Consider the following 20,084-nt stretch of genomic DNA (forward strand, 5'->3'; position numbering starts at 1 on the left):
TGATGCTGAAATGATAAATTTTTATGGGTAAAAAGAAAATACAATCATTTCAAAGTAATCATTCATGTATATTTTTATCCCTTGGGGGGGGGGGTGGATGTGACGTGGCAAGTGGAGGTGAAGCGCGTGGGGCATATGCAGGAGGATGTCGCGGGTAGAGGACGCAGGTCCCCGCAATTCGTGCGCTTCTTCTTTTATTTATGAGAAACGATGCACCGACTGCAGTGTCATCGCACGTGCGCACGTGACCCCTCAAATTCCTCTTATTCTTTCTGTGGTAACTGTTCGTACTATATATTTAATTATTATTATTTTATTCTCTACCAGTTTAGCCCCACCTTATTTGGGCACTCCCTCCCTTATTATCACCATTTGTGCTTTCTTTTGGGTCTTTTGTGTGCTAGTAAGTAGTATAACCATCTCCATTACTATTTTTTTTTATCATTAATCAAGCATTTATCCCAAAAAATTACTAATTTTTTATGTTTTACCAAAAAAAAAATAGTTGATCAGTCAACCTATAAACTCAAGATTATAGTAAAGACAATGTAACTATAAATAATTATAAAAAGTAAATGCTTAAAATATTTTTAAAATAATAGTTAATTATAGTATACAAGATATTAATAATAATATCGAATGTCAAAAGAGTAAATATTGAACTCAAGTTTCTTTACTCAATGGAAAGAGTCTATTTATTATGTTGAAGTAATGATATTTAAAATGTAATTAGGAAAGTAAACGCACCTAATCAAGTTGAATCTCTCCAAACCCTAATTTTGACTAATTTAGAAAATGAGTTCAAAAATAGAGTTCTACTTGTACTCTCAACGAGTCAGGTTATTCTCAAACTTGCTACTCATTTGAAATGAACTTTCATATTAAATGAAGATTGAAATATAGTCAATCAAGCCGAAGGACATAACCTGAACCAAATTTTTGCAGGGCCGCTCTCAAGTTGCTCAAGAGTAAGTGAGTAACCCTAATTAAGTTTTTCTCCTATCTTCATTACAAATTAAAGGGCAATTAGGGGTTTTCACTTGCCTTAACCAGAAGGAAAGGTAGGCAATAGCCAATCCTATGGAGTGCCCCCAATGAGTATTCTAAATTTATGATATTTTAAAATCACAGCCGTACATATAATATTTATGATTGCTCTTGAAAGTTCTTCCTTACAAAAAACTGACATAATACCAGTATCATATTCCATTAAAATATTAATCCAAATCTAATCTTCAGAATCCTCTCAGTTTACTTTTGACCAGTAAAGATTCTGTCTGCATCACTTAATTAGAAAATTAATTAACCATGTGGGTCTTGTTTGGTTAGTTGTATAACTACAATTCCAACCTTGGAGTTGAATTAGTTGCATACCCAAAAAGCTTTGAATTAGGGTTTAGGGAGGTATATTCATGACTATATTGAGTATTTTATCTTGAAAGAATTTTGTGTATTGACATAATTATAAAATATTGAAATTTCCAACCCAAACACACCAACATTATTCTTTTCTTTGGGTTTACGGGTTACAATAGATACGTTGGACCCGTAAGGTTTTGTTTTTCATGAACCGTCTTACTTGACGGTATTCAAGTCCATAAAACTTGTTGTTGATGCGTGAGGAGTTTAGCTTTATTTATAAAACACTCGACTCAATTATATCATATCGATATATGATTTAAGTCTTAACATAAAAGTTGACGTTCTTATGATCCTAACAAATCCAACTATGTATTTTTTGTTACAAAATAGCAATTAAATTTATAACAATCGAAACGTTGAGTGTTTTGAGTTTCTATTTAACGTCTTACAGTTGTTATATTTTTTTCAATTTAATTTTTTTTATTTAGTTTAAAAATATATCATTAAATTCGTTAGGCCAAATACTACATATTCGTATAAAAAATTTGTACCATGGAAGGGGCTACAGCGTGGTTTGCTTTATTTTATCTCATCATAACCCAAAATGCAAGAAATGACACCTTTTTGTTTGCCCAAAACCCAACTTTCAACTTCTAAAAAAACACACCTTATGTATTTAGCAAAACTTTATAACCAAAAAGAAAAAAAAAAAGAGAGTTGTTAAAAACAATAGAGGACCCAATATCATTGATCCCACCATCATCCAAACAAGGTCTTCCACAAAACCCCAGACCAAGTCAAGAAACAAAAACCCAAAATTCTAAGAGATAAAAAGGGTAGAAGTAGGATTGCAAAATTGCCTAACCAAACAAACACAAATTACCTAGTCTTTGCCTCACCCTCCACTGTTTCAAGATGATGAGAAGAAGATAAAAGCTGTGTGACCTGTTTCCCACTGTTGTTTGTGTTAAATTTTACTTTGCAAAAAAAAACAAACCATCCCTTCCTCTTTTTTCTTTTACCTTCCTTTCTTTTTATCAAGAGTCATTCTTTTGGAGAGATAAAGATGGAGAAAGTTGTCACCCTTGTGGTTGATAAGTATTGTAGAGTTGCAAATGACCAAAACATAACCTCTCTACTTAAGGGTGTACATATAGAGAGAGAAAGACAGAGTGTGTGTAGACTAGAGAGAGTGAGAGAGATGGTGGGCTCAGGAGGAGCAGATAGGAGCAAAGAAGCTGTTGGGATGATGGCCCTTCATGAGGCCCTCAGAACCGTCTGTCTCAACTCAGACTGGAGTTACTCTGTCTTCTGGACCATCCGTCCTCGCCCGTATATACTACCCCTCTTTTTCCTAACATCCTGTGTTTTTTGTCTCTGTAATTGCTATCTCTCTCTTGTTTCTTTCTTTGATTTCAGAGATGTTTTCCTTAATGGGTTTCTTCCATTTATTATTTGCAGAAGAGTTAGGGGCGGTAATGGTTGCAAGGTTGGGGACGACAACGGCAGCTTGTGAGTAGCTCAGTATATTTGTTTTTTGTCTTTTACTTCTTTGTTCTATTGTTAAGAAAACTGACTAAAGTTAAAGCAGAACTACAATTTTAGCTCAATCAGGACCATTACTGTTTCTCTACTTATATGTGGTTTGTGTATGATTTTTCTTGTGAAGGATGTTGATGTGGGAAGATGGGTTTTGCCGAGGAAGAACAGCAGATTGTTTGGAAGAGATGGATGGAGAGGATCCTGTGAGAAAAGCATTCAGCAAAATGTCCATTCAGTTATATAATTATGGAGAAGGGTGGGTGCTGGGTAGGTGGTGTTGTGTTATTTGGGTTTCATTTCTCACTTTCTCCCACTCTATCTCTCTAATCTTGTGGAGGACTAGGCAGAATGGAAAATCATGAAGAGAGTTAGATGAAGGTGTTTTCATTGGTTTTAACTTTTAGTTTTGTCTGCAACAGTTTGATGGGAAAGGTTGCTTCAGATAAATGTCATAAATGGGTCTTCAAGGAACCAACAGAATGTGAACCGAATATCTCCAACTACTGGCAGAGTTCTTTTGATGCTGTATGTATGAAATCCACACACTAAATTGCTTCAATTATGTCCAACCAATTGTTTTTTTTTGTTTTTGGTGGCCGAGCAACTACCAATCTCAGTTCTAAAGATAGTTGAGTGGGGGTGTAAACCGCGAGTCGTCATAACAGTACGCATTACGTTGACGACAAGGAAAATTGGGCTGAAGTCTATGCGAGAGAAATGATGCTCCTAATCCCTACCTGGAAGTGGACAGGTCCACAGAACCAGGAAAACTCTAGGGAAATACTCCCGGGCCCCGGATGGTTCCAACTCTAACCTTAATGTCATCCGCATTAAGTCCAGAGATATCTATTGCTCCGTTGTCCATCCAATTGTTGTTAAATATAATGATTGATGTTAACCTACCTATTTTGACATTGTTGATTGCAGCTTCCTCCTGAATGGACTGATCAGTTTGAATCAGGTATTCAGGTAAGACCATGAACAATTAAGTTTACTGTTGTTAGTCGTTTGTGTTATTTCAAGTTTTCTTCTTTCTTGTCTTGGGACTAAAAATGGATACTTTTGTGTTTACTTGTCTTTGACCAGACAATTGCTGTTATTCAAGCTGGTCATGGCCTTCTGCAATTGGGTTCTTGCAAGATTGTAAGTTTATTTTTTTCCCATTTAGAAGAACTTTTCTTGGAGCATGAATCTAATTGAGACTAATCCATGAATGACCAGATACCTGAAGACCTGCATTTTGTGCTAAGGATGAGGCATACATTTGAATCACTTGGCTATCAATCTGGTTTCTACCTTTCCCAGCTATTTTCTTCAAACAGAAATAATTCCTCTTCATCTTCGATTCCTACTAAGCAGCCCGCTATGCCGATACGCCATCCTCCTCCGCTTTTCAACTGGAGTCAGAGGCCTCTTCCATCTGCAGCAGCAGCTTCAATGCTTCCTTCGCCGAATTATCAAAACCTGGTTACTAGACTTGGATATCCACCAGCCAAAGATGAGACACATATGTTTCTCCTACCACATCCATCGCCGGAGAGCCACCAAATGGAGAATTTGATAGGAGACCGTGAAAATGACATCAAATGGCCTAATGGGTTGTCTTTCTTCAATGCCCTCACCGGACGAGCGGATGAAGCGAAGCTTTTGTTCAACCCTGAGAACTTAGGGACGGAGTCGGACCAAAATCCTAATTCAGATGTGCATAACGCTGGCGGTTCAAATCCTAACGAGTTCTTAAGCTTGGATAGCCATCCAGATGGTATAAGGAAAATGGATAACAAGAAGTTCAAAAGAAGCTTCACATTGCCAGCGAGAATGGCTTCATCGTCTTCCTCGACTTCAGTCAATCACCATCAGCTTCACGAGGCCGGAATGTACTCTGATGTCATGGAGACTTTCTTGGAATGAAAGTAGAATAATACCCCCCGTCTTAGGGGGGTTAAGTGTCTTGTATGCAGGCAAAAGCTTTTGTGATCCTTTGTTGCTGAAATTCCTGTTCTTTCTTTGATGTTCGATTAGTAGTGTTTCTTTCTTTTTTCTTTTCCATTTTAGAGAACATTTTAGTGACTTGTTGTAGTATTGAAATCTGATATTAGTTCTTCAGAAAGTCTCGTTCTGCATTTTGGCTGGTATGATAGGTTGGATATGTCTCTCTTTTCTCCAACCAAAATCCTATGCGATCAGGTTGCGTCAAAATGAGTATGAGATATGACAGTCGTGGAGGATTACAGATTAGATGGATAACAGTTTATCTTCATTTTTTTCCCCGTGACAAAGAATCGATCCAAGGCATAATCTCAATGGACTATGTTTTTGTTGTGATTTCACATGTAATTAGAGTTTCACGTCGAATAAGTATAAGTTGAGCGATTAATATACCTGAATAGCTGGTTGGGCCAAAATCTAATAGCTTATGCGTTTGGGTCCATATGAGTTCCAAAACATATATGTTGACTCATATGCGCACATGGGTGTGCAGTTGTTAACTCGGTATTCTCCCCAACCCCAACAGGCAACAGTCAACAGTCAACCTTAACTTATGATGTCTTGTGCACTGTGGAGTCTGTGGTAGTTTAACTGGGCGGGCCAGGATGTCTCATGGGCCAGCATGTTACCGGATATGGGCTTAATGAGCAATGCAAAGTGGCCCGGCCCCGCCAAGTTCACAATTTTGACGTATAATACAAGATTTGTTTATGGGTATCACTTGCAGTGAGATGAATGGGATTTGGAATTGTAGGGAATCCCAATTACAACAATTAATTGCAGACAATAATCATGTGGTTAAATCCTAAGCATGATTAATGTCCGAAATTTGAAAGGAACCAAAAGCAAAATCACACTCAAATTCCTTACAAAACATCATCATCATCCTTCACAGAAGAAGGTTCCAACGCATGGCATTGTCTACAAGCCACTAAAAAATACCTGAAAAACCTCCTCCAAATCCCTGGCTTCACTTCTTTGCTCTTCTCATTCTCTTGTTTCTTTCCTCTTGTCCCTTCATTAGCTCCATTTTTACTCCTTTTTCGCGATGAATCGCGATTCAAAACCGGCAGTACTGGTGCTATAATCTGCCATCTTTGTGAAGCTCCATAAACATGACATGAAACACTTGATGTTCTGCTTGCAACTCTTGGATTATTGTCATCACTTGAGCTTGTTCTGGCACTAAAACTGCTTCTACTACTATTAGTACTATTACTCTTCGACGACAGAAGCGAATCCTTGCTGTTTACGCTGCTTGTCCGGCTGCTCGTGCTCGAAATGTGAAGCATTGTCGGTGTTGGTAACTCACTAGGAAAATTGTAAGTGTGTGGCAATAGAAGTCCATTGGAGAAAAGGTGGTCAGCAGGGGAATTAGTCTTGTATTGATCAATACTTGAGGTTGAGTCTGGTGTTAGGGATTCGAACTCGAAATCGGGATCTTGAATTGGAATGTTTGGGAAGGAGAAGGCTTCACCGGAGCGGGTTCTTTGCCGGCGGTGGCTTTCCATTGGAGTTTCCATGTCAATGTGCATGAATTTGAGGCTTTGTAGATTTGTATATAAGGCATAAATGGTTTGATCAGTGAATAGTCTCTAATCTTTGTCAAGTTTCTTTTGTTTTATAGGACACAGCCTCCCAAAAATACTCTTCCTATATAAAAGCAAAAGAAATGCTTCCTTTGCTTTTGATCAAGCTAGCAAACACCAAGTAGTTATCTTAATGGGGGCTGTTTGGGCTTTCATTAGACCATGATAATGATGGGATCAAGAAAAGGGTTGTTGGTTTTTATCTGTTTTGTTGAAGCACAAAGGCTCTGTAGGGACTAGGGACTACTTTGATGATGAGTGAAATTGGGTCAAAACACTTTTGATGAGCTCCTCAAAATGAGGACAAAGTGGAAAATTCCTTTTGTCCCCCATTTGGGCCCATTGCAGCTCATCGTGTTATTTGCTACTCTCTTGCTTTGTTGATACTCCAATTATTTTATTCATCATAACATATTGTTCTTCTTGTTGTGTGGTATTTGAAGTGTAGATTGGGACTAGTCATTGACCTGAATGAATTTCAACCATCCTTCAGGGCCCAAGTTGACAACATATGGGCTAACAACAGAAATGATCGGCCCATAAAAGCAGATTTGACATTGGCCCAATAGTTACCATCTTTGGGCCTAACATATAACACTTGGAGTTGGATCATTGACTACTGTTGTTAGCTTTTCTGGGTTATTGAGGACAATTTGGAGGTGTTTCTCACATACTATGTAAACTGTTCTTAAGTCTTCACAAAACTTTGTGACAATGATTAACAGAGACCATAAACCTTGGCAAGGATGCTCATTTGATACAACAATTGTGCCAAATCTTTAACTATGGATACATAGGGGAAGAAACTATAGTAGGTGAATACAGCAATATGTCATGAAGCAGAATGACTGACTTATTTTGTTGGAATCTAGTAGATGCAGGGAACTGAAGGAAGGAACAACACAATTGACAGAAGAGAGGGAGCATCAAAGATGCTGGATTCGCGACGATATAATCATGGGAGGACTATTTGACCTTATTTGATATGGGAATGCCTGTTGTAAGTGGAACTGCCTCCAGGTACGTTCATGTAGAATCCACTTCTTTCATCAGTTTTCCAACACTGATTTTCTTTGATCTGAGGAGTAGTACTACTCCCTTTGCGGCTTGTGCTTTCGCCATAAGATTCAGTTGAGCTCTTCCTTCTTCGCTCGTTGTGTCCTGCCAACCGCCTGCGACAGCTTCGTTTTGCCTCGTCGAACTCCAACAACTCATGGAACCTGCAACAATCATCAGGTGAGAGCTTTTGGTTGTCTACTGAAAGTGAAAAGCTACAACAACTCTGTTTTTCTGTATCTAGATGCTTTGAAAATATACTTCTTATATGGGATAAAATCCGAATTAAGCCCAGAAAAAGGAAGCAAAACAAGAGTTGTGAATGCAAAACCTGCTACATTGCTGACAGAATCGCTGCCTAAGCCCTGAAACGATCACGGCAGGCGACTTGGCATGAACCTCACACACCTTATGCCGCCTATGGTATCGCTTTGCGTCAGTCAAATCAACCGAACATCGCTCCACCTGACAACTAGGCAGCGACACCCCACCACCACCACTACTAGACCCTTTTCTCCCATAAACTCCTTTCCTCCTGTCATCACCACCGCCACCACCCCCACCATCTTCTTCTTCCATTTCATCCTCGAATTCCTCTTCATTATCCATGCTTGCTTTGTCTTTCATTGAGCGCTTTGTTTGTTCAAGAGTTCTGGCATCCATTGTTGGTTCTAAGATGTGAGTGGTCATGGGAATGGTGAAGCCAAGTTATAGTACTTAAGAAATAATGGATAGTGTAAGGTAAAAAGTTGATTGAAGTGGAGGAGGACCACAAGCAACATTTTGTTTTTGGCAGCTAGTGCTTGTGCATAGGTACTATACTATGTAAGAAGGTGGTGAAATTGTACTGATCCGATTAGGAAGTTCAGGAAGAAAATTCCGGTTTAAAGGCTTGTTATGTTTTGCCATGAGAAGAAACTTTGTGCCTAACTCTTGTTTTTATGTGGTTGGAGATTGATTATCATTTGACATTGCATCAAGTTCATGATTCTTATGCATTGCCACCCAAATGTTGACACGTGACATATAGACACAGGCTAGATGCACGCAACCATATCTCGCTTTGAAATGAGAACGTTTAGTTTGTTTTCTGTTTTCATTTTCCAGAAAATGAGAAAATAGAAAAACATATGTTTTTCATTTTTTGTTTTCAAGTGTTTTTAATTATAGTTTAAAGTGGGCAACCAAACTTGTTTTTCGGATTTTTTTTTGCTTCCTCTGTTTTCTGGAAATTGAAATTAGAACACGCATGGAACAAACATACCAAACAAACCCTGCACATTACAGTTTGTTTATACTTTATATGTGATTTTTTTTTTGATAAATGAGATTTGTGAGAGTTGAGAGGGACACATCAAATTTTTATTGAACCCTTTAATGTGGACCTGGAGAGCATAAAAGGGCGTTGGAGAAATTCTCCCTCTGTGAGTTGGACAAGGAGTGTCCTATGTTTATCAGGGTACCCCATGCTTTTATCTATTCAAAAATGGCATATTGTACATCACTAGCTAGCTACTCTTTCTACTATACATGCTTTATTCCCTCTTCACTTTATCATCTTCTATCTTTTATATTTTTGAAACATGTTTTTCTCCAATGATAGCTGAGTTGGTTGGGATGAATTTTTCGGTAGGAACTCAAATTATACTCTTCAAATTAACGTTCTGTGATTTCTCACAATATTTAAATACAAATAGTGCCTTACCATACGACATTTTCTCTTATACATTTAGATTAAGGGTAGGATCAGTGCCCTTAGTATTTTGTATGATGAATCCAATGATATATTTTTTTTTCTTCAAAACAAAAATCAAATTCAGCATAAAAAAGAGCATGACAATTCTAAACTTTCGGATATAAATTCAAAACATTTGATTTTTTCGATCGCAATGAATTTTATTTTTGTTTCGAACGAAAAAATATCGTTGGATTCGTCATACTAAATACTATACATTTATGATTTTTACAAAATTTTTAAATTTTTTTTGGTGTGCCCAATGGTGTATCGGTTGGCACGGGTCCTCCACGATCCTATTCATTTTCCTCCAAAAAAAAAATTATTAGGTAGTTGACATGATACAAGTTATAATGAGAAGTATAGTGACATGACACAACAAAAGCATGGCATGTCACATGGTTGTTGTACTTGCAATAAAGTCATTTACATTTGTGCGAGCATAGTTACAAGACAAGGGAGTCCTCATTAGAGCGCAAGAGTACTTTTTTATTGTACTCAATTTGGGTGTGGTTTAAAATCCTATCTCTCAATTTTGATGTGTCATGTCAAACCCTAGTATCGTTCACAAATTAAATTATGGGTGTATTAAGCTAATAAGCTTCCTAAATAATCCTAGAGATGTATCATAGTGGATTTAAAAAAAGTTTGGTTCGAACTTTTTTTTTTGGTAATCAATAACAACACTATATAAGTTTGTCCTGTAGACATCCTATGTGAACCTAAACTCATGTCGTCAGGCCCTCGCAGACATAAATTTCTCACCTGACGAGAGGGTAATTTGGACTAAAACTCAACACATGACCTTAAGGGTATTGCTGTAAGTGAGAATCAAATTCAGGACCTTCTGAATCCATACGACTTGGCCCCATAGAGATTTATGTGAGTGGGGGTGCTCCTATACATATATATCACCATCACCTTTTCACCTAGCTAAGGTAACTTTAGTTTCCACTTCTCCGCGTCGCTCTATTGACAAGTGATGTGCAGAATGGAAGGGCATTGGCATGTCCCAGCATAACCATTAATTATATAAAAGTGGCAATCACTCTCAATTTTTTGAGTTGAATATTTTGGTCCAACGTTCCTCATTTGCTATATAGCTTGAAGAATAGATTCCTCTAACCTTTATAATCATTTTACAACACACACAGAATCTCCAACCATAAAGTTTTTTCTTTTTTTTTTGACGGAGAATCACCCTGCATGATAAATTCCAGAGACAGCGATACGTCCTAATACATATCCAAGTTCAATCGTGAATATAATTTCAAACACGGAATAGAACCGGGTATGTGCCTATCAAGTATTGCCAATCAATGACATCTAATTTTTTTTAATCTTTTTCTAGTCTTGTAACGAGATAATCTCTAGGTGCACGAGCAACATAGCTATATATTATGCGGACTAAAAATGCGAACCACTTTTTGAGAATGTAGATAAGTGAAACGATTAGCGAATCACTTTTAGAGGGTGTAAATAAGTGAGATGATAAGTGAGACACACTATTTTGAGTCTTACATGTTTCAAATCAAAAGTGAAACATATGTCAACATTTTAAGTCCATATTTTAAATCTGCATAAGAGAATTCATATATATATATATATATATATTATGCATTTGAACACCCTTGGTAAGCGAGAAAATCAATGCAAAAAAGGTGTTTATGGCCAAATTTTAGGGAGTCTAATTGGATGAATATGAATTACACATAGTTAATATAAAAGTAAGTGAGACTCAGATGACACTCATATTTGTGGTATCTCATAGATGTCTTGAGTTCAAACTTCCTCATCTCCTTTCCTTGTGATAAAAAAAAGTGGGGACTTCTTTTTTGATAATTTTTTTTTTGATGAAATAGAAAATAGATTTTATTGGTGATTGTCAAAGTAAATTTGGAATTCTTGGTCCCCTCATGATTATCTTTTTTTTTGTTTTGTCCAAAAGAAGCCACATTAATATGTTTTTTTTTTTTTTTATCAGGAGCCACATTAATATGTTGATAGTGAGTGAAGAATGTTATCCTAGCTTGCTTAGCTATCTATCTATTTCTCTTTTCACTTTCCCTACACAAATCTATTTATTGGCCTTTACTTACCCCTCCAAAATTTCTTTTGAGATGGCATTTTATGAGTATTTACACACCACACACACACACATATATATACATATATTTATGCCCCCATAAATCAACATCACTTATTAGATTCCATAACAAGCTCAAATACATACAAATCCACAAAAAACATAGGCACTATATTATCTCTAGACAAAGAAAGAATGAAACATCTTCATGTGAGAACACGAATCTAAAGAACGTATGCAATTTAAAGTTCGAGTACATCCATGGCGTTCGCTATCAACTTAAATTATAAGTTTAACAGTAGAGAATTTATGGCTAGAGACTAATGATTGCCCATTAGAAGTTAAGTATGAGAAAGGAAATTTTTTGATACCCTATCTAATATGGCCATATTGGTTTTCAACCTAAATGGTTAACCTATCGGGTGATGAGAGCGCGATAGAGTTTTGGGATAGAGCGATTATTTTCTTCTCAAACGTTATTGGATTCTTAATCATTGTTCTTAATTATTGGATTAAGTCATATTACCTTGGATCTTCTATAAGTTTACGGTCAATTTCCTTTCAAGTCTTTTTACTAATCCAATTCCAATTTATCTCATTGTCATTTATTTATATACTCTAACGTCGTTTCAAAATCTTTATTTTAAACACTATTCTCTTCAAGTTGAAATAACATTCAATCAATCTTAATTTACGCATTTTTTTTGAAATATTATTGAAAAATTTGTTACATATGTTTAATTCAGTCGATTGTCAACCAAGCCATTGTTCGTTGGTTATGCACTTTTCAATTGGACATAAGTTTCTGTATCTCAGTAGATTTCTGCCCCCTTGAGACCCTTAGTAGCTCCATCCTTGACTACCAACTACAATAACATTTGCATTTGATGGGCCATATTTTTCTCTTTTCCTTTTGTATTTTCATAGGATATGGATTTAAAACGATACATAGGTCACCCTAAAAGCATAGTTCAGAAGACTTAACAAAGTTAGCATTAATTAACTTAAATTTGGTGGTTGAGTCGGTTGAACTAAATCCTTCTAGTTAGATGGCTCAATCTGAAATTACAACGTTACAAGTTGACGGATTTAGGGCTCTACAATTCCTTAAGAAAAATCAAACAAGTTTTAACAATGGAAAAATAAAAATATGATGTGATGTGACAAACCTCCTAAACTATTAAATTAAAAGTGTAGATTTTCTTATTTTAAATGAATTGTAGGGCTTGCTCGTTTGGAGGGTTGAGGGATGTTGGGTTGAGAGGTGTTGAGATTTTTATATATAACCTTATAGAGAGGTTTTGTCCCAATAGTCCTGAACGCTTGAAAAGGTTAACGGTTGGGAGGTGTTCGGAACAAACACCTCCCAACCCAACACCCCTGAACACCTTAAACGGGCAAGCCTGTAGAGTCCTATATCTCACGTTCACGGATTTGTCTATTGTTTCAAAATGACTCAATGGGCCTAAGTTCTTGACGCCTTAAGTCGGACCTAATTTCTTAATGGGCTCACAGTCCAACCCAGTCGAAAACCCAACCTTTTTGGCGTCATCATGTTTGGCCCAATTTGAGCACTTGGAATTGACCAATAGTATAGGGGAAACTTTAGTCACACCCTGCTTTTTTACAAAGACACCCCGACTTATTCTGACTTTGCATTGACCAGTGATATTTTGAGCTGGAGGCTCTAAACACCCCACTTCGTTCAATGCTCTAGAACGCTCTGAACAGAGGAGCTACGAGAACGTGAACGAGAACGAGATCGACGACAAAGACGATCTACCACGGACGGAGAAGCTCCCACTGCAATGGTGAGTTTTCGGTCTGTTTCTTTGATATTGTTCAAACAATGGGTTGTGGTGAGTTGTTTAGGGCATAGGGTTTCTTCATATGGGTTTTGCAGGATGATGATGACTTTGTTGAAGAAGAGGTTGCGAACGAGGAATTTGAGGGGGATGTAGAGAACGAATATCTTGATGTAGAGGAAGACAATGACACATCTCGGTTCTTCACCACAGATTTGACTTTCGAGAGTAAAAAAATGGTGATAGAATGGGTTAGGAAAACTGGGCGTTCGAATGGTGTGGTGGTTGTTGTCCTGCTTTCGGATGTGAATGATGTCAATAGGAATCCTAGGGTTATATTTGGGTGTGAGAGGAGTGGCAAGTATAGGGCAAAACCAGTTGCGAAGGAGAAGGGTAAGAGAGTTGTAAAGAGACGGAGGTCGTCAACCAAGAAATGTGACTGTCCATTCAGGCTGAAAGCTCAGATGGTGGACAGGGATACAAAAACATGGGAGTTAGATCTCACGAATGGTCATCACAATCATGAATTAATGAAGTCAGGAGAGGGTCATAGCTTTGTTGGGAGGCTGAATGAAGAAGATAAGGATATTGTGGAAAGGCTTGGTAAGACAGGAGTGAAAAGCAAGGAAATCCTTTATCAAATTAAGTTGAATGACAAAACAAATGCCTCTACTTTGAGGACAATCTACAATGCCAGAAGCTTGCTGAAGATCAAGGAATTGTGTGGGAGAACGCATATGCAACAATTGTTCAAGAGATTGACAGAGCTTGGGTATGTGACTAAGCATCGCAGCGATCCTACGACGAATGAGGTACAAGATTTATTTTGGGCATACTCTCCTTCAATTAACTTGGCCAAAGCTTTTCCATACGTATATATGCTAGATTGTACGTACAAGACGAACAAGTATCGATTGCCGTTGCTTGAAATAGTTGGGGTGACTTCCACAGATAAGACATTTGCTTTGGCATTCTGTTATATGCATTCAGAGAAGGAAGAAAATTATGAATGGGCTCTCAACTGTCTCAAGGAACTATTTGATGAAGAGGAGCTTCCAGGTGTGTTTGTTATGGATCGTGAGCTTGCTCTGCTGAATGCTGTGAGGCAGGTATTCCCTCTTGCAAAGAGAATGTTGTGTCGTGTTCATATTGAGAGAAATGTTTTGAGTAAATGTATAGGGTTTTTTAAGATCAAAGCTGATTTTGATGATTTTATGGCACATTTTGCTAAATTGATGCACTCTGCTAACTGTTTGGAGTATGACAACAATATGACATTGTTAATTCAGAAATTCAAGGCATGGCCAGCTGCCTTAACTTTTGTGATAGAGTCCTGGTTGTGCAATTATAAGGAGTTATTTGTTTCAGCCTGGATTGATCAACACCTGCACCTAGGAAACACAAATACTAACCGTGTAGAAGGTAGCCATGCAAAGTTAAAGAGACATTTGACAAATTCTGTACATGGTTTTCTTACATCTTTGGATTCTATTCACTTACTGTTAGAGGGTCAGTTACTTGATATCAAGGCATCTTTTGAAGAGAGTTTGACAAGAGTGCCACTTAGATTCAGAAATCACTTGTACAGGAACCTGGTTGGAGTAGTATCAACAGCTGCCTTGGTGAAAATAGAATCAGAAGTAGTGGTTGCTCAGAATATGGGTGTGGATCCTGCTGCTTGCAATCACAAGAACTTACTCACTCTTGGCTTGCCTTGTGCACACATGATTGGAGCTTATCTCTTAGATGGCAAAAGCATACCTATTAGTGATGTCCACAACCTGTGGAAGAAATTGAATTTAAATAAGTATGTTAATGATTCAAACCAGGTGGTGACAATAGCCACAGAGATGGAAGCAATAAATAAGAGATTCAGAGATGCAACTACTCCACAGAAACTTGAATTGAAGAAACAACTACAAGTACTTGCAGAACCTGTATTGACAGATGCATTAGAGCCAAAGAAGAAGGTTGATGTGAGGGGCAGGAAACAGCGTGCTAAGAAGCCTAGGTTTACAAATCCTGTCTCTACCAAGCGTGAACCTTCTGAATTTGAACATATTTTAGAGAATCATGTCTTTGAAGATCTTCAAGGAACACAACAGTCTCAAGTTGGCAGTAGTATGAAGCTCAAAGTGCATCGAACCAGGAAGCCTAATACTGCTAATTGGGTCACAAGGTTTCCAGAATTTATTCGTCCACACATTACACATATAACTGATGTTCCAGGAGATGGACACTGTGGATATAGAGTAATTGCCAACTTTCTTGGTTTAGGTGATGATGGTTGGAAGAAGGAACGTATTGATCTTTTGGAAGAGCTGAAGAAACATCGTGATGAATACAACAAGGTACTATCTCCATTGACATCCTCTGATGAACTTATTGATTCTGTTGATTGTTTAGATAGTTATGCTGATATGAGGCATTGGATGACCATGCCTAACATGGGCAATGTTATTGCATCCTGCTATAATGTTCCAGTAGTTCACATATCAAACGTACAATGTCTGACTTTTCTGCCACTAAGGGATCCACTACCATTTGAGGCCAGCAAAGATATACTCACAATCGGCTATATCAATGGATCTCATTTTGTTAGAGTGAAATTAGTTGATGATTCACCAATACCACCTGTCTCAAAGATGTGGCTTGATCATCGGCATACAAGAGCTAGGCATTGGCTAACACAGTACACTAACAGGATAGACAAGTTCAGGAGCATATGGCTGCAAGGAAGACAAGTATGGCCACTGTTGAGGTCATTGACTAATCAAGTGTCTCTGTCTATTGTAAATGTGGTTAATAATGTTCTGTTTTTTTTTTTTGTCTTCAAATGTGGCTCTGTTTTGATCTATATTGGTCTAGGAATCATGTAACTAGCTCCATTATGTGCCCTTTTTTTTGTTTAATTTTGCTAAGCATGCACTAAGAGTGTGTTTGGATTGAGGGATTTGGAGGGAAGGGAAAGGAAGGGAAATAGAGTTTCCTTCCAATTCTCTTGTTTGGATAGTTTATTAAAAATTAAGGGGAGGGATTTGAGGGGATTTGGAAGGAAGATTTCATTAAATTTTTGTTAAAATTCTTTCTCTCCAAAATGGAGTCATTTGGAGGGAAGAGATTACTAATTAAGTCATTTGTAAGTTAAATATCTATTTTACCCTTGTACATAATATTTTAACATAAAAATAAGGATAAATTAGTAAATTAAACAAATTTTCCTTCCTTTTTTTTTTTATCTATCCAAACATGGGAGAAGGAAAAATAATCCCCCTTCCCCTCCCTTCCCTTCTCTCCCCCTCCCCTCCCTTCTCTTCCCTTCCCCCCAAATCCCTCAATCCAAACACACTCTAACTAATGAATTGCATACTCTGTTTTTGAATGGTAATGCAAGTAATCCCCTGTTTTTGATCATTGTTATGGACATGGGGTGTATTCCTAAATTTTTAATTTTTTTTGTACTTTGGGTGTTATTAGAAAAATTTTAAAAAAAATGGGTTACTGATAAACTATAAACTGAGGTGTCTTTAAAAAAAAAAAAAAAAAGTGGGGTGTGACTAAAGCTACCCATAGTATTAGTGATTAGTGAGGTAGCACGGTAGCAGATGTGCGAATGGCGGAAATGAAGACAGTAGGCGTGGTGGGTAGCGGTCAAATGGGGTCGGGAATAGCTCAACTGGCCGCCGTACACGGTCTTGATGTCTGGCTTCTCGACACAGATCCTGATGCTCTTATAAGAGCCACCAAATCCATTTCCACTTCCATCAATCGATTCGTCTCCAAAGGCCTCCTTTCGCAGGTATTCTTCACGCACATATTCCTATATGTTCTATGAGGCAAGTAAAGAACTTGGTTTCGCTTTTTTCGCTTGATTTCGAGGACCCTATCCCTTGATCACTGCTTTACTTGTTGGGCAGTTGACTATAGTTTTTTGTGATTACGTTATTGTTGCTAAATCTGTTTGGAGCTTTGTTTTGTGAAATTTCATACGGTTTCCAATTAAATGATGAGGTTTATTTCAGTATTTTAGAAGTAAAGACTTGTTTCAGCTTGTAATCAAGTTGATCACTTTTTGCAAATATTGAGCTTAAATCTTTGTTGCTTGAGCAGAGGGACACCTGCTTATCCAACATTCATTAAGACAGTGTCCTTTGTTTTGAAATCTTAATAATTTGATTTCTCATTATGCCTAACGCAACCCTTCAGCCAGGGCTGGTTAAAGAAAGTAATGGATAGGATGTTAATTGTGATTTCACTGTCAACTTTTGGGGTCACAGTAATATTTGACGAGTAAAAGGTGATTATCTTAAGTGCATTAAGTTCATACAAGTAAGTTCAAAGTTGATCAGAAATTAAAGTAGCCCTAGTTGGACAAAGAAAATAGTTTCAACTTCATCAATGAATCTCAGATCACATATTCACATATGGCGAGATGTTTATACCATCCAGGTATATGAGGTTTTGGAAACATTTTGAAGCCGAGTACATTTACATTAGGACTAGCAATTGATCAGACTGCAAAATCTTCACTAGTATAACGCCTTGTTATTTGTTATGTTTTAAGGACTGAGTGGTAACATATGCTGCCGTTCTTTTTGTGATTCCCTTAACAAAATTATAAGGAAAGAAATGATATCTAGAAAAATATCGCCTTTTCAAATGCAGCTGATTACTACTACTTTAGGATTGGGGCTTTTGAGTTGAGAGCGTTGGTGTGGGTTTACTTTGGAAGATGAACCCATTATGGATTTTGTCTTCTCTGCTTGACAGGCAATGGGTATTCATGCTATGAAACATCTACGATGTACCACGAATTTAGAAGAGCTGCATTCTGCGGATATTATTATTGAAGCCATTGTGGAAACTGAAGATGTAAAGAAAACATTATTCCTCAAACTCGATAAGATTGCAAAAGATTCTGCCATTCTGGCATCTAATACAAGTTCCATTTCCATTACTCGATTAGCATCTGCAACTAGCAGACCAAGCCAGGTTATCCTCAATAGTCATTACATCTCTGCATGACAACTCTTGCTTGTGAAAATAATTATTTTCTTTCAATATGGTGATGTTTAAGACGCAGATTTTCTCAGGTGATTGGTATGCACTTTATGAATCCTCCTCCAATAATGAAATTGGTTGAGATAATACGGGGTGCAGATACATCAGATGAGACATTTTATGCGACAAAAGCATTGGCTGAGAGGTAACTGAATATAGTTTTTTGAAACATTGTTTTCAATTCACTTATCTAATCCTTGGAGATACCGATGATTATCACTACCCCTCCTCTTTCTATGTTGTTTGTGAGCTACAAACTTTTATCTTCAATCTGGCTGCAAAGCAAGCCTTGGTCACTATGTAATATGGTTGTTGTAGTCTAGCCTCTCAGCCATGGTTTTTTTTTTCCTTCCTCTTTCTGAGTTCCTCCCTCTTCCCCCACTTTTTTTTTTTTTTTTTCCTCTAGCCTCAGGGTGGTGCAAGGGTTGTGGTTATTGTAACCTTGGTTGGCTGGCTTTTAACTCTTACTATCAAATGACAGGTTTGGGAAGACAGTTGTCTGCTCTCAAGACTATTCTGGTTTCATTATAAACCGCATCCTAATGACGATGATAAACGAGGCATTTTTCACGCTTTATACTGGAGTTGCAACAAAGGAAGACATTGATACTGGAATGAGGCTGGGGACAAACCATCCAATGGGTCCTTTAGAGCTTGCTGATTTCATCGGGCTGGATGTTTGCTTGTCAATAATGAGAGTTCTTCATGCTGGCTTGGGAGACAGTAAGTATTCTCCCTGCCCTCTTCTATTGCAGTACGTTGATGCAGGTCGCCTGGGTAGAAAACATGGTATTGGGGTGTATGACTACCGTACAGCACCTCAAACAGTAAAACCATCACCTAAACTCTGAAATGTGGCATCTGGAGGATATAGTGAATATGATTCCTTTTGTTTTCAAATGGCATCGTTTTTTGTCTATACCTCATGCTCTCATCCTTTTACGGCCTCTTTGTTTGTAAAATATGTGGCTCTAAATTGTATTGAGTTTTGTATTATGTTAAAATTTTAAATGCTTTACTATTGTTCCTGAGTCTCGATCCAATGTCGAATTTTAGATATGCCTTCCGGTCTCTGGTTATTATACAACAGGTTCTTTATACCCAGGTAGAAAGTCCTCATTCGAAAGTTTTTGAAACATTGACACATCCCTTTTGGTTTATTCAATTCCTTGCCCTCTAGTGTTCTATATGTACTCTTTGGGCAATTTGATAAATCATTCATATGTTATGTGATTTAGCAGGTTGGACCAAGTTTTATCTTATGATCAATAATGTGAAAATTTATTATGCATCAATTTTATCATTCACATTCTATGGGAATCCTAAATGTTTGTTATGGCTGCATGTTTAGCCATGAAAGTCATCTTATTAGACAGGTTTCCTGGCTACAGCAAAGGCCATGAAAGTCAAATTTGTGATAGACTGAATCATTCTTCTGTTGAAGTTGAGCCGTTGCTTGAAAGTGCAAGCTTAGAAAAATTCAACAACTTGGTATGCTGATGCTGGAAAGTGTGTATATTCAATATTGCTTTCCAGCTATGATTGGGCCATCTTTATGATACAAGACAAAGAAAGTTAGAAGGATCCCTTAAATTGAGAAGAGAACATGACCCACAAAGTTGAAGAAAAACACTATCCTTCCCCCTTAAGCAAAAGCTGCATTATTAGGGAACCATCTCTCCTTTATTGAAAGTGATGGGATTGGCATCCAATGGGAGGTGAAAAGGAAAACCCACAACAACAGCACCATCATTAGATAACAAATAAGATAGATAGGCACCATTGTTGATAAAGCTAGGCCTTTTATAGGTTCTTGTAACATCTTGAGACTGCAGAGGGAAGGAGAGGGGGAGAGCAAT

General features: G+C 37.5%; 5 protein-coding genes across 5 annotated transcripts; 3 read left to right on the forward strand and 2 right to left on the reverse strand.

Moving 5' to 3' along the window:
* Nucleotides 1–2,479: 2,479 nt before the first annotated feature.
* On the forward strand, nt 2,480–5,042 carry LOC119988502 (protein RICE SALT SENSITIVE 3-like). The gene is made up of 7 exons (XM_038833563.1): nt 2,480–2,694; nt 2,824–2,874; nt 3,032–3,160; nt 3,324–3,429; nt 3,832–3,873; nt 3,991–4,047; nt 4,126–5,042. Exons 1-7 carry the CDS (start codon nt 2,564–2,566, stop codon nt 4,813–4,815), a joined length of 1,206 nt encoding a protein of 401 aa, XP_038689491.1. The 5' UTR covers nt 2,480–2,563; the 3' UTR covers nt 4,816–5,042.
* A 717-nt stretch (nt 5,043–5,759) lies between these two features.
* LOC119987722 lies at nt 5,760–6,416 on the reverse strand. Its single transcript, XM_038832642.1, has one exon. The coding sequence runs from the start codon at nt 6,414–6,416 to the stop codon at nt 5,760–5,762; it is 657 nt and encodes a 218-aa protein (XP_038688570.1).
* A 790-nt stretch (nt 6,417–7,206) lies between these two features.
* Nucleotides 7,207–8,298, reverse strand: LOC119989946 (squamosa promoter-binding-like protein 3). The gene is made up of 2 exons (XM_038835721.1): nt 7,870–8,298; nt 7,207–7,702 (listed from the first exon to the last, which is right to left on the reverse strand). Exons 1-2 carry the CDS (start codon nt 8,226–8,228, stop codon nt 7,459–7,461), a joined length of 603 nt encoding a protein of 200 aa, XP_038691649.1. The 5' UTR covers nt 8,229–8,298; the 3' UTR covers nt 7,207–7,458.
* A 4,869-nt stretch (nt 8,299–13,167) lies between these two features.
* On the forward strand, nt 13,168–16,043 carry LOC119987723. The gene is made up of 2 exons (XM_038832643.1): nt 13,168–13,218; nt 13,263–16,043. The coding sequence occupies exons 1-2, from the start codon at nt 13,168–13,170 to the stop codon at nt 16,041–16,043; spliced, it is 2,832 nt and encodes a 943-aa protein (XP_038688571.1).
* A 734-nt stretch (nt 16,044–16,777) lies between these two features.
* Nucleotides 16,778–19,259, forward strand: LOC119989492 (3-hydroxybutyryl-CoA dehydrogenase). The gene is made up of 4 exons (XM_038835061.1): nt 16,778–16,963; nt 17,935–18,156; nt 18,258–18,370; nt 18,707–19,259. The coding sequence occupies exons 1-4, from the start codon at nt 16,778–16,780 to the stop codon at nt 19,074–19,076; spliced, it is 891 nt and encodes a 296-aa protein (XP_038690989.1). The 3' UTR covers nt 19,077–19,259.
* The last annotated feature ends 825 nt before the right edge of the window (nt 19,260–20,084 follow it).

This window comes from Tripterygium wilfordii, chromosome 21, assembly GCF_013401445.1.
Source record: "Tripterygium wilfordii isolate XIE 37 chromosome 21, ASM1340144v1, whole genome shotgun sequence".
Taxonomy (NCBI): Eukaryota; Viridiplantae; Streptophyta; class Magnoliopsida; order Celastrales; family Celastraceae; genus Tripterygium; species Tripterygium wilfordii.